This window comes from Coregonus clupeaformis, unplaced genomic scaffold (genome assembly GCF_020615455.1).
Source record: "Coregonus clupeaformis isolate EN_2021a unplaced genomic scaffold, ASM2061545v1 scaf0117, whole genome shotgun sequence".
Lineage (NCBI taxonomy): Eukaryota > Metazoa > Chordata > Actinopteri > Salmoniformes > Salmonidae > Coregonus > Coregonus clupeaformis.
The window spans coordinates 535,216-554,494 of record NW_025533572.1 but is presented as its reverse complement, the minus strand read 5'-3'; the positions used below and the strand labels follow the sequence as shown (position 1 = coordinate 554,494).

The following is a 19,279-nucleotide window of genomic DNA, read 5'->3' as shown; positions in this document are numbered from 1 at the left end:
GCTACATCTATGGGCTTTTATATAGATAGCTACATCTATGGGCTTTTATATAGATAGCTACATCTATGGGCTTTTATATAGATAGCTACATCTATGGGCTTTTATATAGCTAGCTACATCTATGGGCTTTTATATAGACAGCATAACTACATCTATGGGCTTTTATATAGCTAGCTACATCTATGGGCTTTTATATAGCTAACTACATCTATGGGCTTTTATATAGATAGCTACATCTATGGGCTTTTATATAGACAGCATAACTACATCTATGGGCTTTTATATAGATAGCTACATCTATGGGCTTTTATATAGACAGCATAACTACATCTATGGGCTTTTATATAGCTAGCTACATCTATGGGCTTTTATATAGCTAACTACATCTATGGGCTTTTATATAGATAGCTACATCTATGGGCTTTTATATAGATAGCTACATCTATGGGCTTTTATATAGACAGCATAACTACATCTATGGGCTTTTATATAGATAGCTACATCTATGGGCTTTTATATAGACAGCATAACTACATCTATGGGCTTTTATATAGCTAGCTACATCTATGGGCTTTTATATAGCTAGCTACATCTATGGGCTTTTATATAGATAGCTACATCTATGGGCTTTTATATAGATAGCTACATCTATGGGCTTTTATATAGATAGCTACATCTATGGGCTTTTATATAGATAGCTACATCTATGGGCTTTTATATAGCTAGCTACATCTATGGGCTTTTATATAGCTAGCTACATCTATGGGCTTTTATATAGCTAGCTACATCTATGGGCTTTTATATAGATAGCTACATCTATGGGCTTTTATATAGATAGCTACATCTATGGGCTTTTATATAGATAGCTACATCTATGGGCTTTTATATAGATAGCTACATCTATGGGCTTTTATATAGATAGCTACATCTATGGGCTTTTATATAGATAGCTACATCTATGGGCTTTTATATAGCTAGCTACATCTATGGGCTTTTATATAGATAGCTACATCTATGGGCTTTTATATAGATAGCTACATCTATGGGCTTTTATATAGATAGCTACATCTATGGGCTTTTATATAGATAGCTACATCTATGGGCTTTTATATAGATAGCTACATCTATGGGCTTTTATATAGCTAGCTACATCTATGGGCTTTTATATAGACAGCATAACTACATCTATGGGCTTTTATATAGCTAGCTACATCTATGGGCTTTTATATAGCTAACTACATCTATGGGCTTTTATATAGATAGCTACATCTATGGGCTTTTATATAGACAGCATAACTACATCTATGGGCTTTTATATAGATAGCTACATCTATGGGCTTTTATATAGACAGCATAACTACATCTATGGGCTTTTATATAGCTAGCTACATCTATGGGCTTTTATATAGCTAACTACATCTATGGGCTTTTATATAGATAGCTACATCTATGGGCTTTTATATAGACAGCATAACTACATCTATGGGCTTTTATATAGCTAGCTACATCTATGGGCTTTTATATAGATAGCTACATCTATGGGCTTTTATATAGCTAGCTACATCTATGGGCTTTTATATAGACAGCATAACTACATCTATGGGCTTTTATATAGCTAGCTACATCTATGGGCTTTTATATAGCTAACTACATCTATGGGCTTTTATATAGATAGCTACATCTATGGGCTTTTATATAGACAGCATAACTACATCTATGGGCTTTTATATAGATAGCTACATCTATGGGCTTTTATATAGATAGCTACATCTATGGGCTTTTATATAGATAGCTACATCTATGGGCTTTTATATAGATAGCTACATCTATGGGCTTTTATATAGCTAGCTACATCTATGGGCTTTTATATAGATAGCTACATCTATGGGCTTTTATATAGATAGCTACATCTATGGGCTTTTATATAGATAGCTACATCTATGGGCTTTTATATAGATAGCTACATCTATGGGCTTTTATATAGATAGCTACATCTATGGGCTTTTATATAGCTAGCTACATCTATGGGCTTTTATATAGACAGCATAACTACATCTATGGGCTTTTATATAGCTAGCTACATCTATGGGCTTTTATATAGCTAACTACATCTATGGGCTTTTATATAGATAGCTACATCTATGGGCTTTTATATAGACAGCATAACTACATCTATGGGCTTTTATATAGATAGCTACATCTATGGGCTTTTATATAGACAGCATAACTACATCTATGGGCTTTTATATAGCTAGCTACATCTATGGGCTTTTATATAGCTAACTACATCTATGGGCTTTTATATAGATAGCTACATCTATGGGCTTTTATATAGACAGCATAACTACATCTATGGGCTTTTATATAGATAGCTACATCTATGGGCTTTTATATAGACAGCATAACTACATCTATGGGCTTTTATATAGCTAGCTACATCTATGGGCTTTTATATAGCTAGCTACATCTATGGGCTTTTATATAGATAGCTACATCTATGGGCTTTTATATAGATAGCTACATCTATGGGCTTTTATATAGATAGCTACATCTATGGGCTTTTATATAGATAGCTACATCTATGGGCTTTTATATAGCTAGCTACATCTATGGGCTTTTATATAGCTAGCTACATCTATGGGCTTTTATATAGCTAGCTACATCTATGGGCTTTTATATAGATAGCTACATCTATGGGCTTTTATATAGATAGCTACATCTATGGGCTTTTATATAGATAGCTACATCTATGGGCTTTTATATAGATAGCTACATCTATGGGCTTTTATATAGATAGCTACATCTATGGGCTTTTATATAGATAGCTACATCTATGGGCTTTTATATAGCTAGCTACATCTATGGGCTTTTATATAGATAGCTACATCTATGGGCTTTTATATAGATAGCTACATCTATGGGCTTTTATATAGATAGCTACATCTATGGGCTTTTATATAGATAGCTACATCTATGGGCTTTTATATAGATAGCTACATCTATGGGCTTTTATATAGCTAGCTACATCTATGGGCTTTTATATAGACAGCATAACTACATCTATGGGCTTTTATATAGCTAGCTACATCTATGGGCTTTTATATAGCTAACTACATCTATGGGCTTTTATATAGATAGCTACATCTATGGGCTTTTATATAGACAGCATAACTACATCTATGGGCTTTTATATAGATAGCTACATCTATGGGCTTTTATATAGACAGCATAACTACATCTATGGGCTTTTATATAGCTAGCTACATCTATGGGCTTTTATATAGCTAACTACATCTATGGGCTTTTATATAGATAGCTACATCTATGGGCTTTTATATAGACAGCATAACTACATCTATGGGCTTTTATATAGCTAGCTACATCTATGGGCTTTTATATAGCTAGCTACATCTATGGGCTTTTATATAGATAGCTACATCTATGGGCTTTTATATAGCTAGCTACATCTATGGGCTTTTATATAGACAGCATAACTACATCTATGGGCTTTTATATAGCTAGCTACATCTATGGGCTTTTATATAGCTAACTACATCTATGGGCTTTTATATAGATAGCTACATCTATGGGCTTTTATATAGACAGCATAACTACATCTATGGGCTTTTATATAGATAGCTACATCTATGGGCTTTTATATAGACAGCATAACTACATCTATGGGCTTTTATACAGCTAGCTACATCTATGGGCTTTTATATAGCTAACTACATCTATGGGCTTTTATATAGATAGCTACATCTATGGGCTTTAATATAGATAGCTACATCTATGGGCTTTTATATAGATAGCATAACTACATCTATGGGCTTTTATATAGCTAACTACATCTATGGGCTTTTATATAGCTAGCTACATCTATGGGCTTTTATATAGCTAGCTACATCTATGGGCTTTTATATAGATAGCTACATCTATGGGCTTTTATATAGACAGCTACATCTATGGGCTTTTATATAGCTAGCTACATCTATGGGCTTTTATATAGACAGCTACATCTATGGGCTTTTATATAGCTAGCTACATCTATGGGCTTTTATGTTTGTCTGTCGTGCGTAATGTGATGAAGCCTAAATATCATTTGCTTTTATTGGATAATTAACGGCGCAATCATGTCGACCAAAAGCTCTAATCACATCCAGACATTTATAGATTACATCCAGACATATACAGTGGCTTGCAAAAGTATTCACCCCACTTGGCATTTTTCCTATTTTGTTGCCTTACAACCTGGAATTAAAATTGATTTTTATTTTTTTTATTTTTTGGGGGAGGGGGGGGTTGTATCATTTGATTTACACAACATGCTACCACTTTGAAGATGCAAAATATTTTTTATGGTGAAACAAGAAATAATAAATAAATAAAATATTGAGCGTGCATAACTATTCACCCCCCCAAAGTCAATACTTTGTAGAGCCACCTTTTGCAGCAATTACAGCTGCAAGTCTCTTCGGGTATGTCTCTATAAGCTTGGCACATCTAGCCACTGGGATTCAAGGAAAAACTGCTCCAGCTCCTTCAGGTTGGATGGGTTCCGCTGGTGTACAGCAATCTTTAAGTAATTCCACAGATTCTCAATTGGATTGAGGTCTGGGCTTGAACTAGGACATTCCAAGACATTTAAATGTTTCCCCTTAAACAACTTGAGTGTTGCTTTAGCAGTATGCTTAGGGTCATTTACCTGCTGGAAGGTGAACCTCCGTCCCAGTCTCAAATCTCTGGAAGACTGAAACAGGTTTCCCTCAAGAATTTCCCTGTATTTAGCGCCATCCATCATTTCCCAGTCCCTGCCGATGGAAAAACATCCCCACAGCATGATGCTGCCTCCACCATGCTTCAATGGTGTTCTCGGGGTGATGAGAGGTGTTGGGTTTGCGCCTGACATAGCGTTTTCCTTTATGGCCAAAAAGCTCAATTTTAGTCTCATCTGACCAGAGTACCGTCTTCCATATGTTTGGGGAGTCTCCCACATGCCTTTTGGCGAACACCAAATGTGTTTGCTTATTATTTTCTTTAAGCAATGGCTTTTTTCTGCCCACTCTTCCGTAAAGCCCAGCTCTGTGGAGTGTACGGCTTAAAGTGGTCCTATGGACAGATACTCCAATCTCCGTGTGAAGCTTTGCAGCTCCTTCAGGGTTATCTTTGGTGTCTTTGTTGCCTCTCTGATTAATGCCCTCCTTGCCAGGTTTGTTGTGGTGCCATATTCTTTCCATTTTTTAATAATGGATTTTATGGTGCTCCGTGGGATGTTTAAAGTTTCAGATATTTTTTATAACCCAACCCTGATCTGTACTTCTCCACAACTTTGTTCCTGACCTGTTTGGAGAGCTCCTTGGTCTTCATGGTGCCGCTTGCTTGGTGGTGCCCCTTGCTTAGTGGTGTTGCAGACTCTCGGGCCTTTCAGAACAGATGTATATATACTGAGATCATGTGACAGATCATGTGACACTTAGATTGCACACAGGTGGACTTTATTTAACTAATTATGTGACTTCTGAAGGTAATTGGTTGCACCAGATCTTATTTAGGGGCTTCATAGCAAAGGGGGTGAATACGTATGCACGCACCACTTTTCCGTTATTTATTTTTTAGAATGTTCTGAAACAAGTTATTTTTTTCATTTCACTTCACCAATTTGGACTATTTTGTGTATGTCCATTACATGAAATCCAAATAAAAATCCATTAAAATTACAGGTTGTAATGCAACAAAATAGGAAAAACGCCAAGGGGGATGAATACTTTTGCAAGGCACTGTATCCTTTTAGAATGACCCTTCCGGTTTGGGTGGGAATACCGGGAGATACTCGAGAGAGAAAATTATAAAATACCGGGAAAACATTCAACCCTAATTGATAAACGCAGCTACTGCTCTGTTGGGCATCTTGAGTTCAATATCATTACTCTAGAATCAATCATACAATCAGACAGTTTGTACCAATATAACAACATAATGGTCATTTATTTGAATGGTAAAAGACTATATTGATAAACTGGGTACATAAAGATGTAGGCTTATTCACATTACAGGTGAATGCATATTGAGCTTGTTTTGGGTGTTTTGGGTGAATGCATATTGAGCTTGTTTTGGGTGTTTTGAGTGAATGCATATTGAGCTTGTTTTGGGTGTTTTGGGTGAACATCTGTTTCCATTTGGGACGTGTTTTATTGTACTGATCAACAACATTTGCATAGAAGTAGTTTATGAAGTTTGAGTGTGAAAGCTGGATGTCTTACTGGTGAATGGCTATAGGCCTTATTATATTGTTAATTGGATGGATTAACCTCTACGGGATCAGTGATTGGATGGATTAACCTCTACGGGATCGGTGATTGGATGGATTAACCTCTACGGGATCGGTGATTGGATGGATTAACCTCTACGGGATCGGTGATTGGATGGATTAACCTCTACGGGATCGGTGATTGGATAGATTAACCTCTACGGGATCGGTGATTGGATGGATTAACCTCTACGGGATCGGTGATTGGATGGATTAACCTCTACGGGATCGGTGATTGGATGGATTAACCTCTACGGGATCGGTGATTGGATGGATTAACCTCTACGGGATCGGTGATTGGATGGATTAACCTCTACGGGATCGGTGATTGGATGGATTAACGGATGGCACTCTCAGCACCTGTTTCACCACCCCCTCTGACCATATCCCGTGCCTATAGAAAGTCCTACACCCCCTCTGACCATATCCCGTGCCTATAGAAAGTCCTACACCTCCCTGAAATTTTTTTCTAATTCTGCTGCCTTAAAATTACATCTAAAATGGGATTAAACTAGGGATTAAAACAATTCACTCCACATTTTCAAAAGGGAAAGAAAGTTAACCAATGTAACCTCCCGAGTGGCGCAGCGGTCTAAGGCACTGCATCGCAGTGCTAGCTGTGCCACTAGAGATCCTGGTTTGAATCCAGGCTCTGTCGTAGCCGGCCGCGACCGGGAGACCCATGGGGCGGCGCACAATTGGCCCAGCGTCGTCCAGGGTAGGGGAGGGAATGGCCGGCAGGGATGTAGCTCAGTTGGTAGAGCATGGCGTTTGCAACGCCAGGGTTGTGGGTTTGATTCCCACGGGGGGCCAGTATGAAAAATACAAAAAATAATGTATGCACTCACTAAGTCGCTCTGGATAAGAGCGTCCTGCTAAATGACTAAAATGTAAATGTAAATGTCCAATAGACTGACTGGGGAGGTGATTTCTCACAGTAAAAGTCCTGCAATAGGAGTCGTCCCAGTCAGTCTATTGTGTGTATTGGAATAATAGTATTGGACATATTGCAACGTATAGCCTGACATATGAAGTGTGCACCAATGAGATGTGGTATCAGCCTACTCAGTCACATCCACAGATTACAATTCCAAAGAGTTTACACAAATATTAGCATCATAGCTATTATTGCAGGACTTTACAGTCCAATATGAATATTCAATATGCACAATATTCCTTGGCGTACACATCACCGACAAACTGAAATGGTCCACCCACGCAGACAGTGTGGTGAAGAAGGCGCAACAGAACCTCTTCAACCTCAGGAGGAAGAAGAAATTTGGCTTGACACCTAAAACCCTCACAAACATTTACAGATGCCCAATTGAGAGCATCCTGTCGGGCTGTATCACCGCCTGGTACGGCAACTGCACTATTAGTCTACTATATCGTGAGTCTGCTTGGTTGGTTGCTGTCTCGTCTCTCCCTGCCTCACCTGCAAGCGCAGCAATCCTCTCGCTTTATCAGCTCCCGTTAATAAAGTAGCTTCAAAAATGACTTTTCGGCTGTTTCCCTCACTCGGATCCGACCAGGTCCATACGGAACGGTTCTCTATATTTAAATTTTTTATTGATGCATATCTGGTCCGGGTGGGAAATTCCCAAGTGCACACTTAATTGTAACTTGTATTCATGAACCTCACTATTCGTTCTTTTGTGCATATTGAATACTCATATTGGACTGCACAGGCTCACTACAGAGTACGCACTCATGAAACGGGCCATTAGCCTCCTCAGCCCACCAACAGATAACTATCCCATAGAGTTTACGCAGAGATTAGCGTCATAGCTATTATTGCAGGACTTTACAGTCCAGTATGAATGTTCAATACGCACATTAAGATTGTGTGGGGAGGTGACAGCAAAGTCCCGCAATAAAAGCTATAATTCTGTGTAAAATATTTGGGAATTGTAATCGGTGGTTGCTACTCACTACGCTGGCCGTACATTGCAATATTACATTTCCAATACACAGACTGACAAGGAGATTTTTTTCAGTCAATTTCCTTGAACTAGAGACAATCCACTGAATCCTTCCTTCTCCGTCTGAAATGCTGCATCCTTCCTTCTCCGTCTGAAATGCTGCATCCTTCCTTCTCCGTCTGAAATGCTGCACCCACACGCTGCTTGTTGCTTTAAACAGATGTATCTGTATGTTCTCAAACCATGTTGTAGACATGTACGCATGTCATTCAACAAACACCATGCTTATTGCGAGACTGGAAAATCACCTCACTATCCAGCCTGTTGGGCATATTGAACATTCATATACAGTGCATTCAGAAAGTATTCAGACCTTGACTTTATCCACAGTTACATTTTTAGTCATTTAGCAGACGCTCTTATCCAGAGCGACTTACAGTTAGTGAGTGCATACATTTTTCATACTGGCCCCCCGTGGGAAACGAACCCACAACCCTGGCGTTGCAAGAGCCATGCTCTACCAACTGAGCTACATTACCTTATTCTAAAATTGATTAAATTGTTTTTTCCCCCTCATCAATCTACACACAACACCCAATAATGACAAAACAAAAACAGGTTTATAGATTTTTTGGGCATAAAAAAAAAACGGATATAGTGGAGTCACATGATATTTAAATACTTGAGTAGATCAATCCTGCCTTTCTTTCCACTGGAACATCTAGGCCAGGGTTGCCCAACCCTGTTCCTGGAGAGATAACCTCCTGTAGGTTAACTCCAACCCTGTTCCTGGAGAGATAACCTCCTGTAGGTTTTAACTCCAACCCTGTTCCTAGAGAGATACCCTCCTGTAGGTTTTAACTCCAACCCTGTTCCTGGAGAGATACCCTCCTGTAGGTTTTAACTCCAACCCTGTTCCTGGAGAGATACCCTCCTGTAGGTTTTAACTCCAACCCTGTTCCTGGAGAGATACCCTCCTGTAGGTTTTAACTCCAACACTGTTCCTGGAGAGCTACCCTCCGGTAGGTTTTAACTCCAACCCTGTTCCTGGAGAGCTACCCTCCTGTAGGTTTTAACTCCAACCCTGTTCCTGGAGAGATACCCTCCTGTAGGTTTTAACTCCAACCCTGTTCCTGGAGAGATACCCTCCTGTAGGTTTTGGGCAGTCTTGTCTCCAGGAACAGGGATGGGCAGGCCAGCCCTACGGCAACAAACCAGTGGTAGCATGTTTGATGAGGAGGAGCCCTGCGTGTGGGGGTGTGACTGTCAGTGAGAACCAACCAATAACAGACAAGACGAGGGCGTTGCGTTTTTATAAACATTTATTCCTCTGTACATCTCCCCAGCAGCCGTCTAGATGATGCCAATCTGGAACACAAGACATGACAGGTGTTAGCCAGGCATCATAGGACTGTTATAAGGCGTCATAGTGCATTTATAAAGCATCACAAAGCAGGTGGTCTCTGGCATCAGTGGTTCCTTTGAGTCTGTCAGTATTCATCAGAAATTAAAATCATTCATCATCTGCTCAGAGCCTCTCCTGCAGTCCGATTGGACACCACACGTCTCCAACGCTATTGGCTGACAGTGAACAAAATGGGTGCATCTCAATACTCTCCAGTAGTCTCCTCTAAATGGCCTAGTGTCCTGTCTGTACAGATTTAAACAATTACTGCTGCAGTACTTGTTGTAACGCCGAGTGGAAATAGGAAGAAAGTGCATTTTATGGCTTATAAAAGTGTTGAATACAAAGTGTTGACAGCGCTGAGGAAGAACGTTAAAACATGAACTCACTCATAAAAACAGCAGCTCTTTGCTGTATTCGTTGACAGTCTCTCTCCTGTCATGGTTTTAAACGTTTTGAAATCTCACAGTATCAAATTTGCTGTAGCTTTATTTTACGCCTGCTACGTTACTGCAGACATGGTCATCTGAGCCATCCGATTGGCCAGCGGTGGGCCTATAGTGCACTTGATTTGCTCTCTGGGCCTGCTGGGAAGGCAGAGTTACTTGGCGCAGCGCCGCTGAACCACCAGGCCGAGACTAACAGAACAATAGGAATAAGGCTTTATCTTTGGGTTTTTACAGAAATGTTTGGAGACCGACCGGGACTGCCTCCGAGACCGCCTCCTGAGACCGACCGGGACTGTCTCCCGAGACCGCCTCCCGGGACCGCCTCCCGAGACCGCCTCCCGAGACCGCCTCCGAGACCGACCGGGACTGCCTTAAACCTTTTGTCTTGCCCATTCACCCTCTGAATGGCACATCTACACAATCCATGTCTCAACTGTCTCTAGGCTTTAAAATCCTTCTTTAAACCCAGTCTCCTCCCCTTCATCTACACTGATTGAAGTGGATTTAACAAGTTACATCAATAAAGGACCATAGCTTTCACCTGGTCAGTCTGTCATGGAAACAGCAGGTGTTCCTAATGTTCTGTAAACCCCGTATTAGGAACGGAGTCTGTCATGGAAACAGCAGGTGTTCCTAATGTTCTGTAAACCCCGTATTAGGAACGGAGTCTGTCATGGAAACAGCAGGTGTTCCTAATGTTCTGTAAACCCCGTATTAGGAACAGAGTCTGTCATGGAAACAGCAGGTGTTCCTAATGTTCTGTAAACCCCGTATTAGGAACGGAGTCTGTCATGGAAACAGCAGGTGTTCCTAATGTTCTGTAAACCCCGTATTAGGACGAAGTCTGTCATGGAAACAGCAGGTGTTCCTAATGTTCTGTAAACCCCGTATAGGAACGGAGTCTGTCATGGAAACAGCAGGTGTTCCTAATGTTCTGTAAACCCCGTATTAGGAACGGAGTCTGTCATGGAAAGAGCAGGTGTTCCTAATGTTCTGTAAACCCCGTATTAGGAACGGAGTCTGTCATGGAAACAGCAGGTGTTCCTAATGTTCTGTAAACCCCGTATTAGGAACGGAGTCTGTCATGGAAAGAGCAGGTGTTCCTAATGTTCTGTAAACCCCGTGTTAGGAAACGGAGTCTGTCATGGAAAGAGCAGGTGTTTCCTAATGTTCTGTAAACCCCCGTATTAGGAACGGAGTCTGTCATGGAAACAGCAGGTGTTCCTAATGTTCTGTAAACCCCGTATTAGGAACGGAGTCTGTCATGGAAACAGCAGGTGTTCCTAATGTTCTGTAAACCCGTATTAGGAGACGGAGTCTGTCATGGAAACAGCAGGTGTTCCTAATGTTCTGTAAACCCCGTATTAGGACGGAGTCTGTCATGGAAACAGCAGGTGTTCCTAATGTTCTGTAAACCCCGTATTAGGAACGGAGTCTGTCATGGAAACAGCAGGTGTTCCTAATGTTCTGTAAACTCTGTATTAGGAACGGAGTCTGTCATGGAAAGAGCAGGTGTTCCTAATGTTCTGTAAACCCCGTATTAGGAACGGAGTCTGTCATGGAAAGAGCAGGTGTTCCTAATGTTCTGTAAACCCCGTATTAGGAACGGAGTCTGTCATGGAAACAGCAGGTGTTCCTAATGTTCTGTAAACCCCGTATTAGGAACGGAGTCTGTCATGGAAACAGCAGGTGTTCCTAATGTTCTGTAAACCCCGTATTAGGAACGGAGTCTGTCATGGAAACAGCAGGTGTTCCTAATGTTCTGTAAACCCCGTATTAGGAACGGAGTCTGTCATGGAAACAGCAGGTGTTCCTAATGTTCTGTAAACTCTGTATTAGGAACGGAGTCTGTCATGGAAAGAGCAGGTGTTCCTAATGTTCTGTAAACTCTGTATTAGGAACGGAGTCTGTCATGGAAACAGCAGGTGTTCCTAATGTTCTGTAAACCCCGTATTAGGAACGGAGGGCCATTTGAGACGCGTTCTCATGAGAGGAGTCTTGTAGAGTATTGAGATGCAGAGCCTGCCGTTTCTGTCATAATACTGCTCTACTCTAGATCTCACCTTGTTGGCCACATCTAACGCATCGTAATCTGGAGCCAGACGGACATATGCCTTCTTCTCACCATCAGGCCTGGGGGGAGAGAGAGAGAAGAGAGAGGGGAAGAGAGAGAGAGAAGAGAGGGAAGAGAGAGAGAGAGAGAGAGAGAGAGAGAGAGGGGGAGAGAGGGGGGAGGGAGAGAGGGAAGAGAGAGAGAGGGGGAGGGAGAAGAGAGAGGTGGGGAGGGAGAGAGAAGAGAGAGAGGGGGGGAGAGAGAGAGGGGGGAGAGAGAGAGGGGGAGGGAGAGGGGAGAGAGAGAAGAGAGGGAGGAGGATGATATTATTATTAATATTATGACCTCATGTATGTTGCAGCAGGTCAGTGGGGTAAATAATGTACTAGGTGGTAGCCATTAACTAAGTCAAGACCTTCTAATGTACTAGGTGGTAGCCATTAACTAAGTCAAGACCTTCTAATGTACTAGGTGGTAGCCATTAACTAAGTCAAGACCTTCTAATGTACTAGGTGGTAGCCATTAACTAAGTCAAGACCTTCTAATGTACTAGGTGGTAGCCATTAACTAAGTCAAGACCTTCTAATGTACCAGGGTTAGTTAGGGGTAGTGTTGACCTTGGCCAGGGTTAGTTAGGGGTAGTGTTGACCTTGGCCAGGGTTAGTTAGGGGTAGTGTTGACCTTGGCCAGGGTTAGTTAGGGTTAGTTAGGGGTAGTGTTGTACCTGATGAGTGTGTTGACCTTGGCCACATCGATGTCGTAGAGCTTCTTGACGGCGTGTTTGATCTGGTGCTTGTTGGCCTTGACATCAACGATGAAGACGAGGGTGTTGTTGTCCTCGATCTTCTTCATGGCCGACTCTGTCGTCAAAGGGAACTTAATGATGGCGTAGTGGTCCAACCTGAGGGGGGAAAGGGGGAGTGAGAGAAGGGGGAAGAGAGAGGAGTGAGAGAGGGGAAGAGAGGGGGGAGGGAGTGAGAGAGGGGGAGAGAGGGGGAAGGGGGGGAGAGAGGGGGAAGGGGGGGAGAGAGGGGGGGGGAGGAGAACTCATGGTCATTAGATCACCAAACTTTAACACTGCGACCCAACCTAAGCCCTTCAAATGTCCTGCGTCCCACCACTATGTTTTAGTCTGTTTCTCTAAGGTGCATCAGTGGTTTATAAGGATGGAATCATGGGATATCATACTTTGATCGCTGTTACCATCATTTGCACCCCGAGCAGAGAAACTAACCTGGACTAAACCGTAAAATGTCACTGACAGCAATTTTTACGACGACTTAATAAAATACAAGAGTCCACAACAAATGGTCTGTACACGTGGCTAATGTACAGACCTATCAGCATTCTTACTGTTGTGTAGGACTTACTTGTTCCTGCGAGGGGCGCTCTTGCGGGGGTACTTGGGTTGTCTGCGGAGGCGCAGGGTTTTGGGGCGGCGGAAGGTTGGAGACGTCCTGATCTTCTTCTTCCTCTGGCTGTGGACTCCCTTCAGAACAGCCTTCTTGGCCTTCAGGGCCTTCACCTTGGCCTCGGTCTTGGCAGGGACAGCTACAGGGGGAGATAAGACGTTACAAAATATGTCTAAATAATTTGTGCGGCATTGCAGTAAGCAACCAATGAGTCTTTACGTGGCCAGTGTGCTGTAAACACCTGCATCGGACATCCCCACCACGGGCAAGAATGCAAATTAACTACACCAGTGCAGTACTCTGTCCAAGGTCGAGCAACGTTTGTAATGCAACGGTAACAGTAAATCGGTGTGGTTGAGGTTTTGTGAATCAGTTCTACAGGTCATTTCATATCAAGCTTTGATCGCTTTAAAAAAATTTTTTGCACACACACCTTCTATACTTAATTTAAAACGCAACAATATTACTGAGTTACAGTTCATATAAGGAAATCAGTCAATTGAAACAATTGAGTTGAGACAGAAACAAATGTAATTCTGGTACATGGACATTTAAGCTAGAACCACTTTTGATGCGTCAGGCTGCTGTCATAATATACTGAACTGAAATATAAACGCAACACGTTAAGTGTTGGTCTCATGTTTCATGAGGTAAAATAAAAGATCCCAGACATTTTTCATGCACAAAAAGCTTATTTCTCTCAAATGTTGTTCACAAATTTGTTTACATCCCTGTTAGTGAGCGTTTCTCCTTTGCCAAGATAATCCATCCACCTGACAGGTGTGGCATATCAAGAAGCTGATTAAACGGCATGATCATTACACAGGTGCACCTTGTGCTGGGGACAATAAGGCCACTAAAATGTGCAGTTTTGTCACAACACCACAGATGTCTCAAGTTTTGAGGGAGCGTGTAATTGGCATGCTGACTGCAGGAATGTCCACCAGAGCTGTTGCCAGATAATTTAATGTTAATTTCTCTACCATAAGCCACCAATGTCGTAGAGAATTTGGCAGTATGTCCAACCGGTCTCACAACCGCAGACCACGTGTAACCATGCCAGCCCAGGACCTCCACATCCGGCTTCTTCACCTACAGGGATCGTCTGAGACCAGCCACTCGGATGGCTGATGAAACTGAGGAGTACTTAGGTCTGTAATAAAGCCCTTTTGTGGGGATAAAAACGTATTCTGATTGAATGGGCAGAGGCGCAGCCGTGGGTGGGCCTGTGAGGGCATAGCCCCACCCACTGTGGAGCCAGGCCCACCCACGGCTGCGCCTCTGCCCAGTCATGTGAAATCCAAAAATGTGGGCCTAATGAATTTATTTCAATTGACTGATTTTCTTATATGAACTGTAACTCAGTAAAATCGTTGAAATTGTTGCGTTTATATTTTGGTTCAGTAGTTTCGCGATTTACAAGCGAAGGTCTTAATGATGTATGCGAGCACAGCATGTTCCCGTCGCCTAGCAGAGTTCAGCTAGGAGAAAAATCGAACCTAGTTTGCAGCGCTATAACTAAAGCCTTGGATACACCGGTTGTGTCAGACTGTATGCATTTCGGCACAAGTAGATTCATTTCATTGGGAGGCAATCTGCACCACTGCGACTCATCTGCCAGACTAGTGCCTTGATCACACCTACAGAGTCATGGTACACCAGAACATAGAAGTACATTCGTTTGCAATAGAATGCTGCGTTTTCCTTTGCGTTGCAGTGTGTTCTGCATTCGTTGGATTGATTGTATCAAATTGTATGCGTAGACGGCTTGACAGAAATGGTAGCAGAAAGTGAATGTTGAACTGGTTGCAGATATCCAGATGCTTCCATTTATCGCAATGGCGCTTTAGGTGTGATGGAGGAGTGGGTTACAATGCGTCACATGCTTTCATATTGTGCGTTGCTTTGACGTGCAAACATTTTTACATTACATTTTAGTCATTTAGCAGACGCTCTTATCCAGAGCGACTTACAGTCAGTGAGTGCATACATTATTATTTTTCATACTGGCCCACCATGGGAATCGAACACACAACCCTGGCGTTGCAAACGCCATGCTCTACCAACTGAGCTACATCCCTGCCGGCCATTCCCTCCCCTACACTGGATGACGCTGGGCCAACTGTGCTCCGCCCCATGGGTCTCCCGGTCGCCGGCCCGCTACGACAGAGCCTGGATTCGAACCAGGATCTCTAGTGGCACAGGAGTGAAGAAGTTGCTCATGTGTACCGTGATTCTTTGTGATGCGGCGCACGGATTGTGAAGACTACATACTGTTTACCATAAGGCAATAACCTGTGTGCACTTGTGGTTAAATTCCCACATCACGTGAATCCGCCATAACATTACGGCTCGATCACACCGAGTCATTGTGCAAAATGGTACGCAGCATCTGGATATGTCAGCAACAGTTAAACATTCACCTTCTGATGACATTTTGCTTTACCGCACTAAACCAGAAACGTCACTCCGAGCATTAGCTGACATCCTGAAAAGAATATGGGACCTTATCAGGATATAAAATAAACTAGTATAATCGTACCTTTTAACAGTGCAGCTATGCAGAACTCAATCTTAGACCAGCCGTTTTCTTGTGAGACCTCATAAAATGACATATCTGGGATTGCAAATTCCTTCTGAAATTAAGACATCAACAGAACTATACTCCAACAAGGTTGGAGAAGAATTGGATAGGAGGGATTGACCCATGTCTCTCATTGTGGAAAGATTAATATATGACAAAAAAAATTCAAACCTTGCCCTTTCCTACTCCCGTTTTTCTCAAACAACTTAAAAAGTAAAGTCTCTTAATTACTGTGGAAAGAGGCTGGAGAGTAAAGGGGTAAAAGGTTTCATTTCTTTAAATGTCCTCTAGTCTTCCAGCTCTGTTGGGGAACGATGAAGCTCTGAAGGCTTGCATGAAATCGGGATGACCGTAGTCTCATTTTTGAGGATGAGAAATGCGGAAAGCTCTTAAGATGCACAGCGTCTTTCATTTAACACAAGGTACAAGTTGATGCAATTCAATCGTTTACATAGGGTCTACTTTACACCAGAGAGACTAAGATAAATTACAAATATTCAACATTTTGCCCACGGTGTAAAACTGGGGTGAGCACACTTTTGCATGTTGTTGTCCTGCCCTGAACTAAGCCATTATTGGGAAGACATTCAGATCTTATCACTGGTCACCTAATGACTGTATCACTAGATCCTTCCTTATTCTTCTTGGAGAGGACTCTGTTCTACCAGTTAATACTGGAGAGGACTCTGTTCTACCAGTTAATACTGGAGAGGACTCTGTTCTACCAGTTAATATTGGAGAGGACTCTGTTCTACCAGTTAATATTGGAGAGGACTCTGTTCTACCAGTTAATACTGGAGAGGACTCTGTTCTACCAGTTAATACTGGAGAGGACTCTGTTCTACCAGTTAATACTGGAGAGGACTCTGTTCTACCAGTTAATACTGGAGAGGACTCTGTTCTACCAGTTAATACTGGAGAGGACTCTGTTCTACCAGTTAATACTGGAGAGGACTCTGTTCTACCAGTTAATACTGGAGAGGACTCTGTTCTACCAGTTAATACTGGAGAGGACTCTGTTCTACCAGTTAATACTGGAGAGGACTCTGTTCTACCAGTTAATATTGGAGAGGACTCTGTTCTACCAGTTAATACTGAGAGGACTCTGTTCTACCAGTTAATACTGGAGAGGACTCTGTTCTACCAGTTAATACTGGAGAGGACTCTGTTCTACCAGTTAATACTGGAGAGGACTCTGTTCTACCAGTTAATACTGGAGAGGACTCTGTTCTACCAGTTAATATTGGAGAGGACTCTGTTCTACCAGTTAATACTGGAGAGGACTCTGTTCTACCAGTTAATACTGGAGAGGACTCTGTTCTACCAGTTAATATTGGAGAGGACTCTGTTCTACCAGTTAATACTGGAGAGGACTCTGTTCTACCAGTTAATATTGGAGAGAACTCTGTTCTACCAGTTGTGGTCCTCTGTAGCTCAGCTGGTAGAGCATGGCGCTTGTAACGCCAGGGTAGTGGGTTCGATCCCCGGGACCACCCATACGTAAAAACGTATGCACACATGACTGTAAGTCGCTTTGGATAAAAGCGTCTGCTAAATGGCATATTATTATTATTATATTGGAGAGGACTCTGTTCTACCAGTTAATATTGTAGAAGACTCTGTTCTACCAGTTAATATTGGTAGCAAAACAATATTAATTAAATTGCAGCCAATAAAAGCACAGCTTTTATATGGAAGTGTGACACACCGCCAAGCAAGCAGAACTGCCTAAAAAAAAAACACCTTCCTATATTCCATCTAAAAAAATTACGTACAATTTACGCAATAAATCCTTTGAATTTACTCGTCTGGGGGGGGACTTCCAGCAGTTATGCATACCGTCATTAAATCCAACGTATGCGCCACACACAGTACAACTGGCTCTGCAACGCAACGCTCCTTTGGAAATGAACGTACTTCTGGTTCACCAAAACGCATCGGCCCTGTCGGTGTGATCGAGGCATTACTACAGGCCACGCTGTCAAGACGGCCCAACAAAAAAAACGTGACGAATTAAAATTACTTACACCACACAAGGGCTGCAATCACTAACGTTAGCTCAAACTTATGGATGTGAGAAATTGTATTCCGCTGAATTAAATAGCAGCGATTGTTCCAGCGAACAGGCTGGCTAGCTAGCTAGCATCGCCAGACAGTCGGTGACTACTTTATACATTTCGCGACTTTTGGACAGATAAAATAACTATGTACGTCTGTTACGTCCAACGATTGCAAAGAACATATATTCACATTTGCATACGTGTATAAACAACATGCGTAGCTCTTCATTTTTAACTGATTTTACGCGAAAACAATGTACGGATTCACAGACCTTCCTTCTTCGCCTTCGGTGCCATGTTGAGAAAGGGAGAGCGCTGGGGGTTTCCGCGGCTATAATACAGGGGCGAGACAACGCCACTCATATCGCGATACTGGCGAACTGCATCATGGTACTTTGTAGCGTCAGAATATGGATATACATGAGCTGCGGTCCAAACACGTTATTTCTACATTTTAATCATTTAGCAGACGCTCTTGTTCCATACTGGCCCCCCGTGGGAAACGAACCCACATCCCTGCCCTACCCTGGACCAATTGTGCGCCGCCCATGGGTCTCCTGGTCGCGACCGGCTATGACAGAGCCTGGACTCGAACCAGGATCTCTAGAAGCGCAGCTAGCACTGCGATGCAGTGCCTTAGACCACTGCGCCACTACTCCCTCAGCCATCTTGCTAGCCACTTTCCATCGAAATCGAATGCAGTTGGATTGCCATCTTAAGTGGAGGTCCAATTCACAAACGTTGCCACCTCAGACCTCGATTTAGCAAGCGATGACCTTTGATATTGTGGGGTTGATATGGTATATGTGGTCCTCTGTAGCTCAATTGGTAGAGCATGGCGCTTGTAACGCCAGGGTAGTGGGTTCGATCCCCGGGACCACCCATACGTAAAAATGTATGCACACATGACTGTAAGTTGCTTTGGATAAAAGCGTCTGCTAAATGGCATATGATTATTATTATATGACCCGCAATTCAACGCAAACTGTGGTCACGTGTCAAACTCCGGTGGCCACGAAGTGTCAAATTTAATCAACGCTGCATTTTCGGCATGTTAGACAAAATTATGACGCTAGCTTGCAAAAAA

General features: G+C 42.3%; 1 protein-coding gene and 2 non-coding genes across 3 annotated transcripts; all 3 read right to left on the bottom strand.

Moving 5' to 3' along the window:
- Positions 1 to 9,533: 9,533 nt before the first annotated feature.
- On the bottom strand, positions 9,534 to 18,570 carry LOC121542078 (60S ribosomal protein L23a). The gene is made up of 5 exons (XM_041851527.2): positions 18,465 to 18,570; positions 13,507 to 13,687; positions 12,861 to 13,037; positions 12,147 to 12,216; positions 9,534 to 9,597 (listed from the first exon to the last, which is right to left on the bottom strand). Exons 1-5 carry the CDS (start codon positions 18,553 to 18,555, stop codon positions 9,583 to 9,585), a joined length of 534 nt encoding a protein of 177 aa, XP_041707461.2. The 5' UTR covers positions 18,556 to 18,570; the 3' UTR covers positions 9,534 to 9,582.
- Positions 9,694 to 9,759, bottom strand: LOC121542246. Its single transcript, XR_005995855.1, has one exon. It is a non-coding gene; the product is annotated as a small nucleolar RNA SNORD42 (small nucleolar RNA).
- On the bottom strand, positions 13,281 to 13,352 carry LOC121542249. The gene has a single exon (XR_005995857.1). It is a non-coding gene; the product is annotated as a small nucleolar RNA Z17 (small nucleolar RNA).
- Positions 18,571 to 19,279: the final 709 nt, after the last annotated feature.

Bases quoted from the DNA above. Each gene is read 5' to 3' on its own strand.
- LOC121542078 (XM_041851527.2), bottom strand. From the start codon at position 18,555: ATGAGTGGCGTTGTCTCGCCCCTGTATTATAGCCGCGGAAACCCCCAG. The intron at 13,688-18,464 runs GTCTGTGAATCC...CTCCCCCTGTAG, and splicing joins ACCGAAGGCGAAGAAGGAAG to CTGTCCCTGCCAAGACCGAG. The intron at 12,217-12,860 runs GTACAACACTAC...CTCTCCCCCCAG, and splicing joins AAGGTCAACACACTCATCAG to GCCTGATGGTGAGAAGAAGG.